The sequence below is a fragment of the Canis lupus genome, chromosome 5 (assembly GCF_048164855.1).
Source record: "Canis lupus baileyi chromosome 5, mCanLup2.hap1, whole genome shotgun sequence".
Classification (NCBI taxonomy): Eukaryota; Metazoa; Chordata; class Mammalia; order Carnivora; family Canidae; genus Canis; species Canis lupus.
Window position 1 is genome coordinate 60089995 of NC_132842.1, and position 13716 is coordinate 60103710.

At 45.7% G+C, this 13716-nt stretch overlaps 1 protein-coding gene and 1 long non-coding RNA gene across 5 annotated transcripts in view; one reads left to right on the forward strand and one right to left on the reverse strand.

Annotated features, from left to right (window-relative positions):
• HERPUD1 (homocysteine inducible ER protein with ubiquitin like domain 1) lies at nucleotides 1-11751 on the reverse strand. Of its 4 annotated transcripts, none has more exons than XM_072827013.1 (8): nucleotides 11280-11751; nucleotides 8235-8312; nucleotides 8071-8142; nucleotides 6951-7081; nucleotides 4631-4750; nucleotides 3785-4135; nucleotides 2184-2289; nucleotides 1-765 (listed from the first exon to the last, which is right to left on the reverse strand). In XM_072827013.1, exons 1-8 carry the CDS (start codon nucleotides 11430-11432, stop codon nucleotides 601-603), a joined length of 1176 nt encoding a protein of 391 aa, XP_072683114.1. In that variant the 5' UTR covers nucleotides 11433-11751; the 3' UTR covers nucleotides 1-600. The 4 variants fall into 4 exon arrangements, with proteins under 4 accessions (XP_072683114.1, XP_072683112.1, XP_072683113.1 ...); XM_072827011.1 differs by having other exon boundaries at nucleotides 8071-8145; nucleotides 11280-11742; XM_072827012.1 differs by having other exon boundaries at nucleotides 4628-4750; nucleotides 11280-11676.
• The window catches only part of LOC140633856 (uncharacterized), a 16850-nt gene continuing 14382 nt past the window's right edge, over nucleotides 11249-13716 (forward strand). The window contains exon 1 of the long non-coding RNA XR_012031431.1: nucleotides 11249-12264. This is a non-coding gene — a long non-coding RNA (uncharacterized lncRNA). The remainder of the gene's footprint in view (nucleotides 12265-13716) is intronic.

The following is a 13716-nucleotide window of genomic DNA, read 5'->3' on the forward strand; positions in this document are numbered from 1 at the left end:
CAGGATCATTCATAGTAAAACTTTATTGAACAGAAAACCTAGCAAAGGCTTTCACCTCTGCAAAGTTCCCCTTGGTTTGAAGTAAAGCACTGCATTTTAAAAAGCAATTATACATAAGTCTTTCCTAGAAAAGTCCTGCTAAAACATGTCTAGCAATTTCATTGATTATATAAAGTAGTACACTTAGTGTAATTTAAACATTCCAACAGGAATCAAATCGTACCAGCAGAACCATTTCTGCGTCTATGATATCTATGTACAAACACACATGCAGACACACACATCTGAAAAGTTCCTCAGGCATAAACATGCGACACTAATGCCTTCTACTTACAGTGCCTATGAAACTACATACAGTATATATTAAAGCTCTTCAGAGAATAAAGACATGAGAAGCCTCGGACATTTTTTGTTCAGCAATTTGTATCATGGCTTCACGTCTTAGTTTCTGCTTTTGTTTGATCAACAAAAGCATAACCTCCTCCTTGTTGATTTCTTGAATTCTGTGCCATTGCCATGTCCAGGTGAGGAGATCTAGCTGGAGTCAGGTGATCCAGTCCATGCCTGTCAAAGCCTCCAGCAGCCAGAAAGCAAGCACCATCAGTTTGCTATGGCTGGGGGGCCTTCTGGAAGAAGAGAAGCAAAGAAAGTCTTGAAGACAAGCCAGGCTGTGCTCATAAATGAAGGGCTGGTCTGCTCGTCATCCAGTACATCCCTGTCTGGAGGGAGGTGGTTGGGGTCTTCGATTTCAGGATCAAGGCCTTCCTACAGTTAAGGAAACACAATGAGAAAACCATTAGGATCGTGACAAACACCAAATAACGTAATGTGAGTTAGGAAAGGGCAGAGTAAATCCCTGGCAGCCAGGCCTCTGGGAATGGAGCTCTCAGGCCTCACAGCACAACTGTGCTGGTGATCTTCTCACAGTTTTGAAAATTCCCAGCAGTAAGTATTTAGAACAAACGAAGTAATTAGCTCTTTATTATTAAACTCATGAATTAAGCTAACCATTTCATTAAACGTGGATATCCTAATTTTGGCAGTGTTCTAAGAAACCAAAAATGGAAACTCTGGGTTCTAAGAACAGATACTAGGGTGACAATTTATATTACAGAAGAATATCCTTTAGTATTATGGATTAGGGGATCCCTGGGTGGCTCAGCAGTTTGGCGCCTGCCTTTGGCCCAGGGTGCGATCCTGGAGTCCTGGGATCGAGTCCCACGTTGGGCTCCTGGCATGGAGCCTGCTTCTCCCTCTGCCTGTGTGTCTCTGCCCCTCCCCTCTCATAAATAAATACATAAATCTTAAAAAAAAATTATTAAAAAAAAAAGAAAAGAATTATTTAAAAAAAGGATTATGGATTAAACTGCTCTATAAACCTAGGGAAATTCTCCAGGAAATTTAGTCTGTGAGATGTGCTTCTCTATCCCTAATCCTTAATTAAAATAACTATTAGCAGTTTCCATGGTATAATACTTATATAATATAGTAATTACATAATTATACAATAATCGTTAGAGACCACTGAATGCTCAAAATAGTGAGTTTAAAAAAAAATTATTTACATATGTCAAAATGCAAATTGCCACATGACTAAAATACCTGATGGATTTTATGGCATATTCAATGTTTTTCAAAAATAGCTACTGCTCAGGGAGGCTGGGTGGCTCAGTTGGTTAAGTGTCTGACTCCTGGTTTCTGCTCAAGTCATAAGCTCAGGGTCATGGAATCAAGCCCTGTGTCAGGCTCCACACTTGGTGTGGAGTCTGCTTGATATTCTCTCTCTCCCTCTGCTTACACCTCTGCATGCTCTTTCTCTCAAAATAAATATATCTTAAAAAAAAAAAAAATAGCTACTGCTCTAAGAATAAATTTGAAAAAAATCTTGAAACTTCAGCCTAACGAATTGGCAGGGCAGCACGGGTGGCTCGGCAGTTTAGTGCTACCTTCTGCCCAGGGCCTGATCCTGGAGATCCAGGATCGAGTCCCATGTTGGGCATCCTGCATGGAGCTTGCTTCTTCCTTCCTCTGCCTGTGTCTCTGTGTCTCTCATGAATAAATAAATAGAATCTTTAAAAAACAAAAAGAAATGGCAAACCATGAGGTTAAATACCTAATGGTTAAGGATTTGAGAGCCTGGCATTTCACATGAAGCTTGCTGGGCCCCACTGGAAGCTCCTTACCTGTAAGTTATTGTTGGGGTCCTGATTAACAGCTTCATGAGGAGGACCATCATTTGGAAAGTTCTGAACCGGCCTCTGTCTAAATGGAAACCATCCAACGTGATGCCTTCAAAAGAAGCACATAAATTCTACCTCAGCTCATCATGGTGAACTTTGCTCAAGAATGTAAGGGTCTTCTTGATTAGATAAGGCCCCCGTTGTTCTCCTCCTCTCATCAAAGCAGGGCTCTGATTAGAAGCTCACAGCCAGGCCCATCTGGAGACACCTTCTACCACCCCATCTCCTAGACCTCTTCACTGGCCTGTCAGCTTCTTTAAGCTCACTATGGGGGACTATGTTTTATTCAGCACCATGTGGCCGACATTAACAGCACCTACACACATTAAGTGCTCTAAAAACACTTGCTCATCCAAACTAAACTTTATATCTGCAAATCTGAGCAGGGGGTGAGAGGGGGATAAATACACACATGCACACAGAGTTGGGATTATAACATGTAATAATCTGGATAATAATAAAACCTAAATTTGGCCACTTAAATATATGATTATAGAGACTGTAAATCTTAAGGAATTGCCTAAAATTTTATTTGGAAAATCCAATTAAAGTCTTAAAGCAAATGTGACAAAATATTAACAATTAATAATTCTGGATATATGAGTATTTGTTATATTATTCATATATTTCTCTCTTAATATTTTTAAAAATAAAATAAGAAGCCATTTTCCCTATAGAGGAAAAACTTATCAATTCTGACAATAAAGACGTAGTACTCCTCTAGGCCAGGGTTTCTTAACTTTGGTGCTAATGCCATATTGGGCTGGAGATTTACTGTGGGGCTGTCCCGTGCTTTTCAGGATGCCTAGCAGCACCTCTGGCTTCCACATACTAGATGCCAGTAGGCCCACCTCTCTGGATGTGACAGTCACAAATGTCATCCTAGTTGAGAACCACTACTCTGAGCAATGGATAAAGCCAAATATCAGATCTGTAAAGGTTCCCTGGCCTGTCAAAGCTATGCTGCAGTCAGTGCCTGACCTTCATCCTGGAAGGCAAGAGCTGTAGCTTGTTTTATTCAAAAGAAATATAATTTTCCCTTCCATGCCTTAGAAGGGCCATATTATTGTGGTTCATGAGCCTGACAGTTACCTTATCTAGAAGAAAACAGAATTTTCTTCTTGTATTAACACACCATTAATGTGTTTTCAGCAGTGTCCAATCAAGCTCTCAGCTCCTTGCATTGAAAGTACCAGAAATGTACCATTTACATACACTTTCACAGGAGCTCTTGGGTGGCTTAGTCAGTTAGGCATCCAATTCTTGATTTCGGCTCTGGTTATGATCTCAGGGTTGTGAGACTGAGCTCCACATTGGGCTCGGTACTGGGTATGGAGTCCATTTAAGATTCTCTCTCTCTGCCCCTCCCCCCACTCACACACTCTAAATAAATACAATCTTTTTTAAAAACACAATAAAAAATACACTTCCATAAACAATGACTGCGACTGCTCAAAAAAAAGAAAAATCTATATTTACTTTGAGCCACCATATGGTGTTAACTCATAGTAAAGGGAAAAAAGGAAATCAAATCATGTGCTTACAGGTACATGACGACAGTGGCTCCCATGACCATGAGGAACCTGCTCAGAGAGGAGTAGAAGTAGAGGATGCTGAGAAAAACGGAAAATGTGGCCGCTGAGTAGGTCCAATCCAACCAATCTCGATTTATTTCATCATCTTCTTCCACAATAGGGCCACCTTGTGCATTCATTCGCAAATTTTGATTGGCCCCAGGGTTAACCACCACTGGAGGAGCAGCGTTCTGATTGGCTGGCTGGTTCTCTGCTGGAAACTGGTTGTGAATAGGGGCTGGAGCAGGTGCAGAAACCACAGGGATCTCCTGTGCACTTGGTGAGGCGACAAACGCCCCTGATGCAGCAGTGGCGGCTAAACTAAAATGAAAATGACAGAGGCAGATACTATTAAGAGCAAAGCACTGTGAAGACTGCTTCTCATAACCTTATTTACACAGGATGTTTTACTGTCAAAAATTATAAATAGGTATATGAAAACTTGACTTTTCTTGAACTTAGTGAAGAATTTCTTTACTAACAATTCTATCTATAAATGCCTCTTCTGCTCCTTAGAGAAGCACATGGTAAATTTCACCTGGAGTTAGAAGCATAAAACTATAAAAGCATGGTACAGTAGCAAATTAAATTTTTCGCAAAACTTTAAAGATATTTCGTATTGAAAAGGAAGTAACTGATTCTCAATGAACTCCTGAAACTACAAACAGACATAAGTCCCCCTGAATTAGGGAGCAGTTATTTACACTCTCCTCCACTGGACCAGAAAGAGCAGGCCTCTACAGAAACTGATGAATACCCTCATCCCTCCATCCCTAACGCTGGCCGCCCCCCGCATGACAGGGAAGGACTTACTACTGCATGTAGTACTGCCGCGCATACATCTGCTGGAACCAGGAGAGCTGCAGCCAACCATAGGTGGTATAGCCCGAGAAACCAGGCCCCAGGCCTTGGAACGCTGGCTGGGCAGCTTCAGGCCTATGAAAGATTTTTAAAAAACACTCATTTTGACCTGGCATAGTATGAATAAATAAAAGGCCTAAATTACAATTAGGACTTCAAATCAAAGAGGTAGAGGCTTTATTTAGGACAGCTACATGGTAGATTACTGTGTGTTGCACCTCTGTCATATAAGCACAGAAACTGCTGACAGAGCCCCCCTACCATGGTCCAGGTCCCACAGGGACACAAGAGCCCGTGCCCAGCACTGGGTTCTCACACCATGTCATTACTATGACATATAAACAATCTGAACCCTTTCAGGCTAGGTGGATCCTCACCCCTGTTCTCCATCTGCCAAGTCTCACTGCAGCTCTAAACCCACTATTTATCCTACAAAGAGCCGCTCTAAAAACCCACATCTCTCTCAAAGCCCTTCCTGAAGAAAACTACCCTGTCCTCCTGATACTCATTTCTCCCCACCCTTAAATCTGAGCTACTTGTGGGGCTGAGCTACGTGTGTATGTGGCATCACTCATACGTGCTTACTGACCACCCTGTATAGGCTGCTGGACTGTTATCTCACTGGATCCTCAACGACCTTGTGAGGAGGGAGCTTTCCCCTCTATTTCACAGAGGGGAGCTGAAATACAGCTCAGGGAAGACAAGGGATTTGCACAAAGTCATTGAGCTAGTTAAATAGCAGGGCTGGATTTGAGACATGTTTGACACCAAACTCCTATTTCTTAAACAGCCAAGGGCAGGGGATATGGGTGTCATCTTTAGCTTTGTGTGCCTTAGACAGTAAACTTCTTTGGCAGCAGTTCACAAAACTGAAACTAAGAATCGTGGAAAAATCAGGAACTGGTTATGTGATCAGCACTGCTGGTTAACTCCCGTCCTTAAAGTTCTATGTATTGGCTACTCAATAAATATGTGTTGAATAAAATCAACAAGTTTTATCAAGGTGAAATTAACACGCATATGGGCCACAAATCTCATGTTGTATAGCTAGAATTAGAGAAACACTTTTAAGTGTTTCTATCCAATTATCCAATTTATATGCTGACAGTCTTTTTCTTCTTTTTAAGTAGGTTCCATGTTCAGCGTGGAGGCCAATGCAGGGTTCGATCTCAGGACTCTGAGATCAAGACCTGAGCTGAGATCAAGAGTCAGACACTTAATCAATTGACGCACCCAGGTGCCCCTATGCTGTCTTTTAACCAAATTCTCTAACCAGAGTGTTTCCAAAATGGTATTCCAATTCAGGTAAGTCTTGTTATAATGTTGTTTTTGATCATTTAAAAAAGTTACAGTGAAAGGAAGTGAGAGGATAACAAAGTGCTTTTGTAGTTCTCATGAGGAGAGCATTGTAAATATGCAAGATAACTCAAGTATGTAGGGGTGAACTGACATGATGTCTGGGAATTACTTTTAAACACTTCAGAAAGGAAAAAGCAAAGGAGGAATAGATGAAACAAGGATGGTCAAACTTTGATCATTACTGGGTTTGGGCGATGGCTGCGTGGAGATTCATTACACTGTTCCCTCTGCTTTTGTGTGTATTTGAAATTTCTGTTAAGGAAAAAACAACTCACCGTTCCTCAAATACCTGACTGTGTCAAAATTATTAAAAACCAATAGGAAAAGGGAAGCAGGAGTCAAGGGATTACAGAATTTCAACTTGTAGTTAATTATTTTTCCCCATAACAACTTTCATAATAAGGTGTTCCAAGAGGTATGAAATCCAAACATCAGAGCATTTAGTCACTCCTGGCTTTTGCTCTAAAGAAAAGACCTTTTTTTTCCTAGCACTGCCAACTCAGCCCTTGGCAGAGCATTTCTTAATCTTTTCACCTTTTGTCACCCATTGTTATGACAGACAAAGCACAAAGCCACTCAGCAAAGCAGCTATGAGATGCTTACACCAGCTGTTTTCTCTGCAGCACTAAGTCCCTATCATGAGGTCAGCACAAGGCAAAGCACAACCACATGGGAAGGGAAATGCCTACATTTCCAACACATGCACCCCCATATGTTTATAAGTTTGTAAAAGGCTGTGTATTAAGCTAAATGCATAAAAGATCTTTATGATCTTTAGAGTGAAGCCCTTAAAAAGCAACATTTTTTACATTTTAAAGTTCTGTGACTACATACCATAAACATACTTTATTCTTAAAATTGATGCAATGACGCACATCCATGTTGTATAAACCTGGTGCTCTATTGTAACACTCACCTTGAGATATTCTCCCATCCAGACGGAGAAAGGTTCCGAAGAACATCCCTTTGTCTTAAACTGTCTCCTGAGGAATCCCCAGGATACTGTCCCTGATGGAGACCAGCAGGCTGCTCTGTGGATTCAGCAACCTAAGAAAGTATAAGATGAACATTAGAACAAAGGATCTGATGCAACTGTCTGCAACAAAACTAAAAGGATTCTTTTGCTGTGAATGGCTTATGTCCCTCATCCTGACCCTCTGAATGACAAAATTAAATAAATGCAACGTTATGTAAAAAATACTCTGAAATTTATTCAATCCAATTTCAATATATAGATATTTTTAAAATTCTCTATTTTTTCCTAGAATAACGATGCTGTAATTTTATCAAAATCTTCCAATGAAGTTAAAGTATCCTGATAATGTTCTATAGATTTTATGGTGCTAAATTTACTAAATCAAGAAACTAAATCTGACCAATAAGATTTAGAAATACAACCCAACCAGCAACCTAAAGGAAAGAAATTTCCTATTCTATGTTCAGATGTTTCATGAAAGAGTCATGATCCTAATTTAGAGTGCATCATTACATTAGAATATTATTATTGTATATTTAAGTCAACACTGTGAAATGAAAAATAAACTACTTTGGCTCTCAAACATAAGTAAGTCTTTAGAGATCACTTGATAGAGACTGTGATCTTTTCCTATCCAATTAAATAAGTCACAATGAAAATTTCCAAAGGAAATATATTCACTTCTTTTATTGTTTATAAAAATTAGTGACTCCTTAGAAGCAGCTTATTATGCGCTAAATTTAGTAAAAGCCCATTTTAAAGTGCCTTGCTGGTTCAGTGATCTGGATACACAGCTATTGTAGGTCAAATCATGTCCCAGAAGATTGTGTAATGTAGAACACTACTTTCCCACAACACTGGCATAGTCTACTACTGTGAGAGTAGACATGCACTTGTATTGGTAAGTTTCTAATTCCTGATTTTTGCTGGGGAAGAAACAAAATATTACTTGATAATAAAAAGGCACTAAAATCTCTTAAGAGTTTTTTCCAACTCCCCTTATTTCTACCATGAGAGTCTGAATGACACAGATTGTTATAATCTGGAAAAGCAGACATACCTTTGCGCTGGTGTCTGATGTTTTTGAAGGACCCTTCACATTGCACACCAGATGCAAAACATGCCGTTTTTCCTGCTAACAAGAATAAGGAGGTACTTTAGGACCTGAATTTAACCTGGTAAGTGCTTTTAAAACATTCAAAAGTTAACGTGTAAATGATGTACCTTTGGAAGCAAGTCCTTGAGATACTGGTGATCCAACAACAGCTTCCCAGAATAAATTAACCTCTGGTCCTCTGGACGCTACTCATGGAAAGAAAGAGTACCACAGGTCAGCATTTAGCTCCCACAAGTTCCCAAATACAGAAGAAACTTTGATAGAAATAACTTGAATATGGGTGTTTTTCCCTAGAATCACAGGAAAGCATTTTTTTTTTCAAAGGTTTCATATACAAAACTCCTCTATAGAAAGTACTGAACTTTGAATTTCTCTTTAACATGCAAATAAATTTAGGATGGCAAATTATCTCCAGTCCACAAAATCTATGATGACCTACTTGACTTTTAAACTCCCAAGGAAATTCCTTTCTGCCACTAAAAACACAAATTGTATTTGGGGATCCCACAGCAACTAACTTCAAAACCTGGTTTGATCTCAGAGAAAACTCAAAGTACTCCCAACCAAGGTCAGCCTTTACCAAAATCACCTAGTATTGTCCTAAGAGAAATTTTTTTTTTAATTTTAAGATTTTATCTATTTATTTGAGACAGTGTGTGTATATATGTAAGCAGGGGGAGGGGGAGGGGGAAAAGCAGACTCCCCACTGAGCAGCTCTATCCCAAGGCCCTGAAATCATGATCTCAGCCCAAAGCAGACACTTAACCAACTGAGCCACCCAGGACCCCAACATAAAGCAATTCTAAACTAAGCTCTCAAAGAGACTTTTCCTAACATACAAATCCAAGTATAGAGGAAATGGTGCGTAGGTAGTATTTCAGAGAACTCTATGAGGCTTACTACCCCTATTGAAGGGAGGAAAAGTCTGAAACTGACTTGTCCAAGTTCACCCGTCGCTGAAGAGTCAGGATTCCAACCGTCATCTCCATTCCAGTGATTTCAAAACCACAGGGACTCTACACATTTTCATATAAATCTCACTTTTAAAATCAACTAGATTTTAAATTCCTTTAAAAACCATACTTAAAAATAACGGCCTCAAATGATACATACCAAAGCCAGTACTCTATAGAGATCACCAACCCAAGGACAGAACAATTATGCAAAATCTGGAATAAAGTTGCTCTTGCCAAGTAGCTGGAGATTATAAAGCAAACTGTTTAAATCAATCAATACGATAATTGCATCTATTTATCTGCATAAATCAGGATTTTTTTTACACCACGCACCTTGAACTACAGAACCAAATTGGATACTATTTTTCACCATTGTTCTGATTGACTTTACAGGTAATGCTATGCACATAATCTTGTTAAATGCTAGAGGTGGGGTCCTGCATTACATAAAGAGTTCCACACTAGTAAAGGTTTTGAAAACCACAGATGCCTGTTTTTCCCTTTAAAAGGCCTGACCTGGGATCCCTGGGTGGCGCAGCGGTTTGGCGCCTGCCTTTGGCCCAGGGCGCGATCCTGGAGACCCGGGATCGAATCCCATATCGGGCTCCCAGTGCATGGAGCCTGCTTCTCCCTCTGCCTGTGTCTCTGCCTCTCTCTCTCTGTGTGTGACCATCATAAATAAAGAAAAAATTAAAAAAAAAAATAAATAAAAAATAAAAAAATAAAAGGCCTGACCTGACGTTCCATCAAATCAGAAGGCTGATTTGAAAAAAGAAATTAAATATGCTAAACTATTATAAAAGTAAGAAACCAAATGACGAGTGCCCCTCCAGTCATAATTTTTATGCACAAATTTACACACCTGAGAGGTCTTTTATTTACAATTTTTGGGTCTTCAGACTTAATAGGAGTGACGGTTGTCACCCAAGGAAGCCCTTAAGGGAAGCTCTCCTCCAAAACACTTTTACCAAATGATGCAACTAGGGACCACACCTATCTGTGGACCTAACAGCTATTCTCACAGCACCTGGGCCACCGAGTTTCTTGGAAACAGTTGTGGTGAAACTACAAATAGTCCCAAGGGGAATGCTGAAGGAATGACAGCTTTTTAGGTAAACTAGCAAAATTCAAAGAATAACTCGGAAGGAAAGCTCACTTCTACAATTCCATATTCAACAATTAAGGGATAAAAAGCCTGACAACTCCCCCCTCCCCCCCCCCCCCCCAGCTACCACATGCTGCAAATTTTCAGGTAAGAGGCAACAATTTCACAGTCTTTGTCGCCCAGATGCCTTCTCCTGTTTAAGGCAGAATCGCACTTGTGGGCAGCGGAGCACACGGCTGACACTTACATAATATCAGGGTACAAAGTAAATACAGGAAGGTCCGGCTCGCAGCCTCCGTCACGTGGTGGGGAGGGAAGGGAGGGCGGTGCTAAGGGGGATGTTGACAGATGTGTCAACCAAAACAAAGCGAGGAAGTCTGTAATTGAGGAGCCAAAGCCTTAACGCCCAGACCCTGCCTGCTTCCTTCTAAACCCTCTAAGCAGAGAGTGCGCGGGGCTCCTCCCCGGGACCAGGCACAGGCCGCGGAGTCCGGCGCGCCGGGCAGGGAGGGGCCGCGGCGGAAGGCGGCGGGCGAGGGGAAGAGCCACGTCTCGCTGCCGGCTGCGGCGCCCCGAGGACACACGCACTCCTTGGGCGCTCCCCCGTGTCCCCAGCCACGGGCCGGGGCTGGCCCCGCTGGCCCCCGCCCTCCTGCCCCGCACCGAGACGCTGCTTCGGAAGATCCCCTTCGCAGCATTCCTGCGTCCCCGCTTCTATCCAGTTCCCAGTGCGCAACGCCTGTCGCCCTGCTCTTTCGGGGAAACGGAGTTTGGAAGGGTGCGAGGACTCACCCAAGGTCAAGCCGCGGGCTCGGCGGCGGGGCCAAGGCCGGAAGCCAGACCCAGGGGACGGGGCAGTGGTCTGGGAGGCGGGGCGGGAGGGCGACGGCCGTAGGGGCTGGGGGACACGGGACGAGGGACGGGGAAGGCAGCCCGTCTGCAGGGCGGAGCGATGGCGGCGGGGCAGGGCGAGACCCCCGCGGGGAGGCGACCTGCGGGGGACCGGCCGTCGGGCTGGGGGCGATGCGCGAGCCGCAGGGATGGCGGCCGCGCCGGGGGACGCCGGCAAGGGGAGTCGGGGCCCCTCTCACCGGGCGCTCGGGGTAGACGCGGCTCAGGTGGGCCTTGAGGCGGCCCACGCTCCAGCTGCGGTCGCCGCTCAGCTCCAGGTCGCGGTGGCGCTGGTTGGGGCTCTTCACCAGGAGCGTGACGGGCTCAGGCTCGGGTTCGGGCTCGACCTCCATGTCGGCGCGCTGTGGGCTCGGCGGCGCTCCGAGAAGCCAGGCAGGCGGCGTCGGGGCCGCCCACAACCTCCGCAACGACCGCTCGCGTCTCTGGGGCGCGCGCCCCCGCCTCAGGCGCCTTTTATAGGCACCTCGCGCTAGGGCTCTGCGGCGAGGACACTCTGTGGCCGCCGCCCATTGGCTGGGGCGGGGGTCACGGCCCTAACGTGGCCCAATCGGCGCCCGGTTCGTGGGCGGAAGGGCGGGCCGAGCACGTGGTCGGGGGCTGATGCAACCCGTCGCCCTTGCGTCACTCGGAGTCCCGGCTGCGGCCCCGGAACCCGGGTTCGGCGGCCATGTTTGGGTGCGCTGAGCCCCGGCGGGGCGCTGAGGCCCGGACGGACCGGGGTGCGGCCTTGCTCCAGGCGCCTGTGGGGGCACGGGCAGGCAGACCCCCGCTTGCAGGCTTCTGCAAATTGTGTCCTCACAAAGCAGCTCTCCCCGCCCTTTCTGACCCCGGGTGCCGAGGCTCTCTGCCCCTTTCCCTTCCCGGCGGTGCGGGCGGCCCGGACGCCAGGCCCCGCGGCCTGCCCTACGGCGGAGGCTTCCCCACGCCTTCCGCGGCCTCCGCCCGGAGCACGGCGGGCTGGGCCCCGTGTGCGAGTCCCGGGGCCTCGGCAGGGGAGGACGCAGGCTGGACTCCCCCTGCGGCCTGGACGTGACCGCGGCCCCCGCGGGCGGGCGCATCCCCTTTACGGCGCCAGCCCGCGCGGCCTTCCACTGCGGCGGAGCCCCCGAGGCGAGGCTTCTCCGTGTTCTACGAGGTGGAGGTGCCGGTGCCGGTGCCGCTGAGGTAGGCCAACCTCCCGCCCTCGCCTCTGTAGGAAGAAAGGTCTTGAAAAACAGCACCGACGTGGTGCGGGCCCCATCCCGATGCAGGCGTCTTGGGACGTCTGTCCCTGCGGGTGCCGGGAGCGCGGCAAGGGCAGGCGGCTGACGCGAGGGGCCTGGTCGGGCCGGAGGCTGCAGGCCGCGGACCGCAGGCCCGAGGGACAGAACGCGCTGTGCCCTGGGCCAGGAGGCCGGAGCCACACATGGAGGTGCTGGGCCGGGGTTGCTCCTTCTGAGGAGGGCTGCGAGAGGGAATCTGTTCAGTGCGTTTTCCTGCTTCTGGTAGTTTGTGGCAATGTCTGCAGTTCTGGGTGTGGGGCTACAGCGTCCCAGCGCGGCCTGCGCCGTCAGGGTGCGTTCTCCCTGTGTGCGTGCTTTTCCGCATCATTTTCCCTCCATGCAGGTCTGTTTCTGCGTCTCAACACCCCCCCCCCCTTTATTATTTATTTACTTATTTATTTTTGTTTGTTTAAGAGAGAGTGTGAGCACAAGGGGGGTCAGGGGGCGAGGCGGAGAGAGACTCTCAAGCAGACTCCATTCACTCAGCGCAGAGCCAGACCTGAGGCTCCATCCCACAACCCTGAAATGAGGACCTGAGCCAAAATCAAAAGTTGGACCTCCAACAGGCACCCCCACACCACCCTTTCTATAAGGATGCCAGTCATACTGGTTTAGTCCACCCAAATGATTTCACTTTAGCTTGATCTTGTGCAAAGACCACATTTCCACATTCATAGGTACTGGGGGTCAGGACTTCAACATCCTTTTACACGATTCGATCCGTAACAGTTAGCCTTAATGTAACACAGAACTAGGGTGGCTTCTTTTTCAGCAGTCTTTATGTTAAGAAGAGGAAGTGGAGGGCTTTACAATTTATTTTTTTAGATTTATTTATTTATTTATTTATGTATTTATTTATTCACATAGACACAGAGAAAGAGAGAGGCAGAGACACAGGCAGAGGGAGAAGCAGGCCCCATGCAGGGAGCCCGATGTGGGACTCGATCCTGGGTCTCCAGGATCCTACCCTGGGCCAAAGGTGGCACCCGGCCTGTCCAAGTGGAGGGCTTTAGAGATAAAGTGTGCCCATGCTCAGCTTTCTGTGATTGGTTTTCATCTGCTGAGGAGGGCTGTGTCGCTTCTCATCACAGGTGTGGGACCTGTGCAAAAACACGGGACTCCACTCTTGCTTTAATGCTCTGCTGTTACCATCTGATATTCTTATACATTTTGAACAAGAAGTTTTGCATTTTCATTTTTCTCTATGTCCTCACAAATTGTGTAGCTGGTCCTGCTTTTCATATATAAGATGGGAGGAAATGACTGATTATGATCTGGTAGTCTTGGAACTAGCTAGAAGCTGACCAGTGGGGCCAGGCCATATAAAAAATAGCAGAAGCTTTAAAAGAGGCAG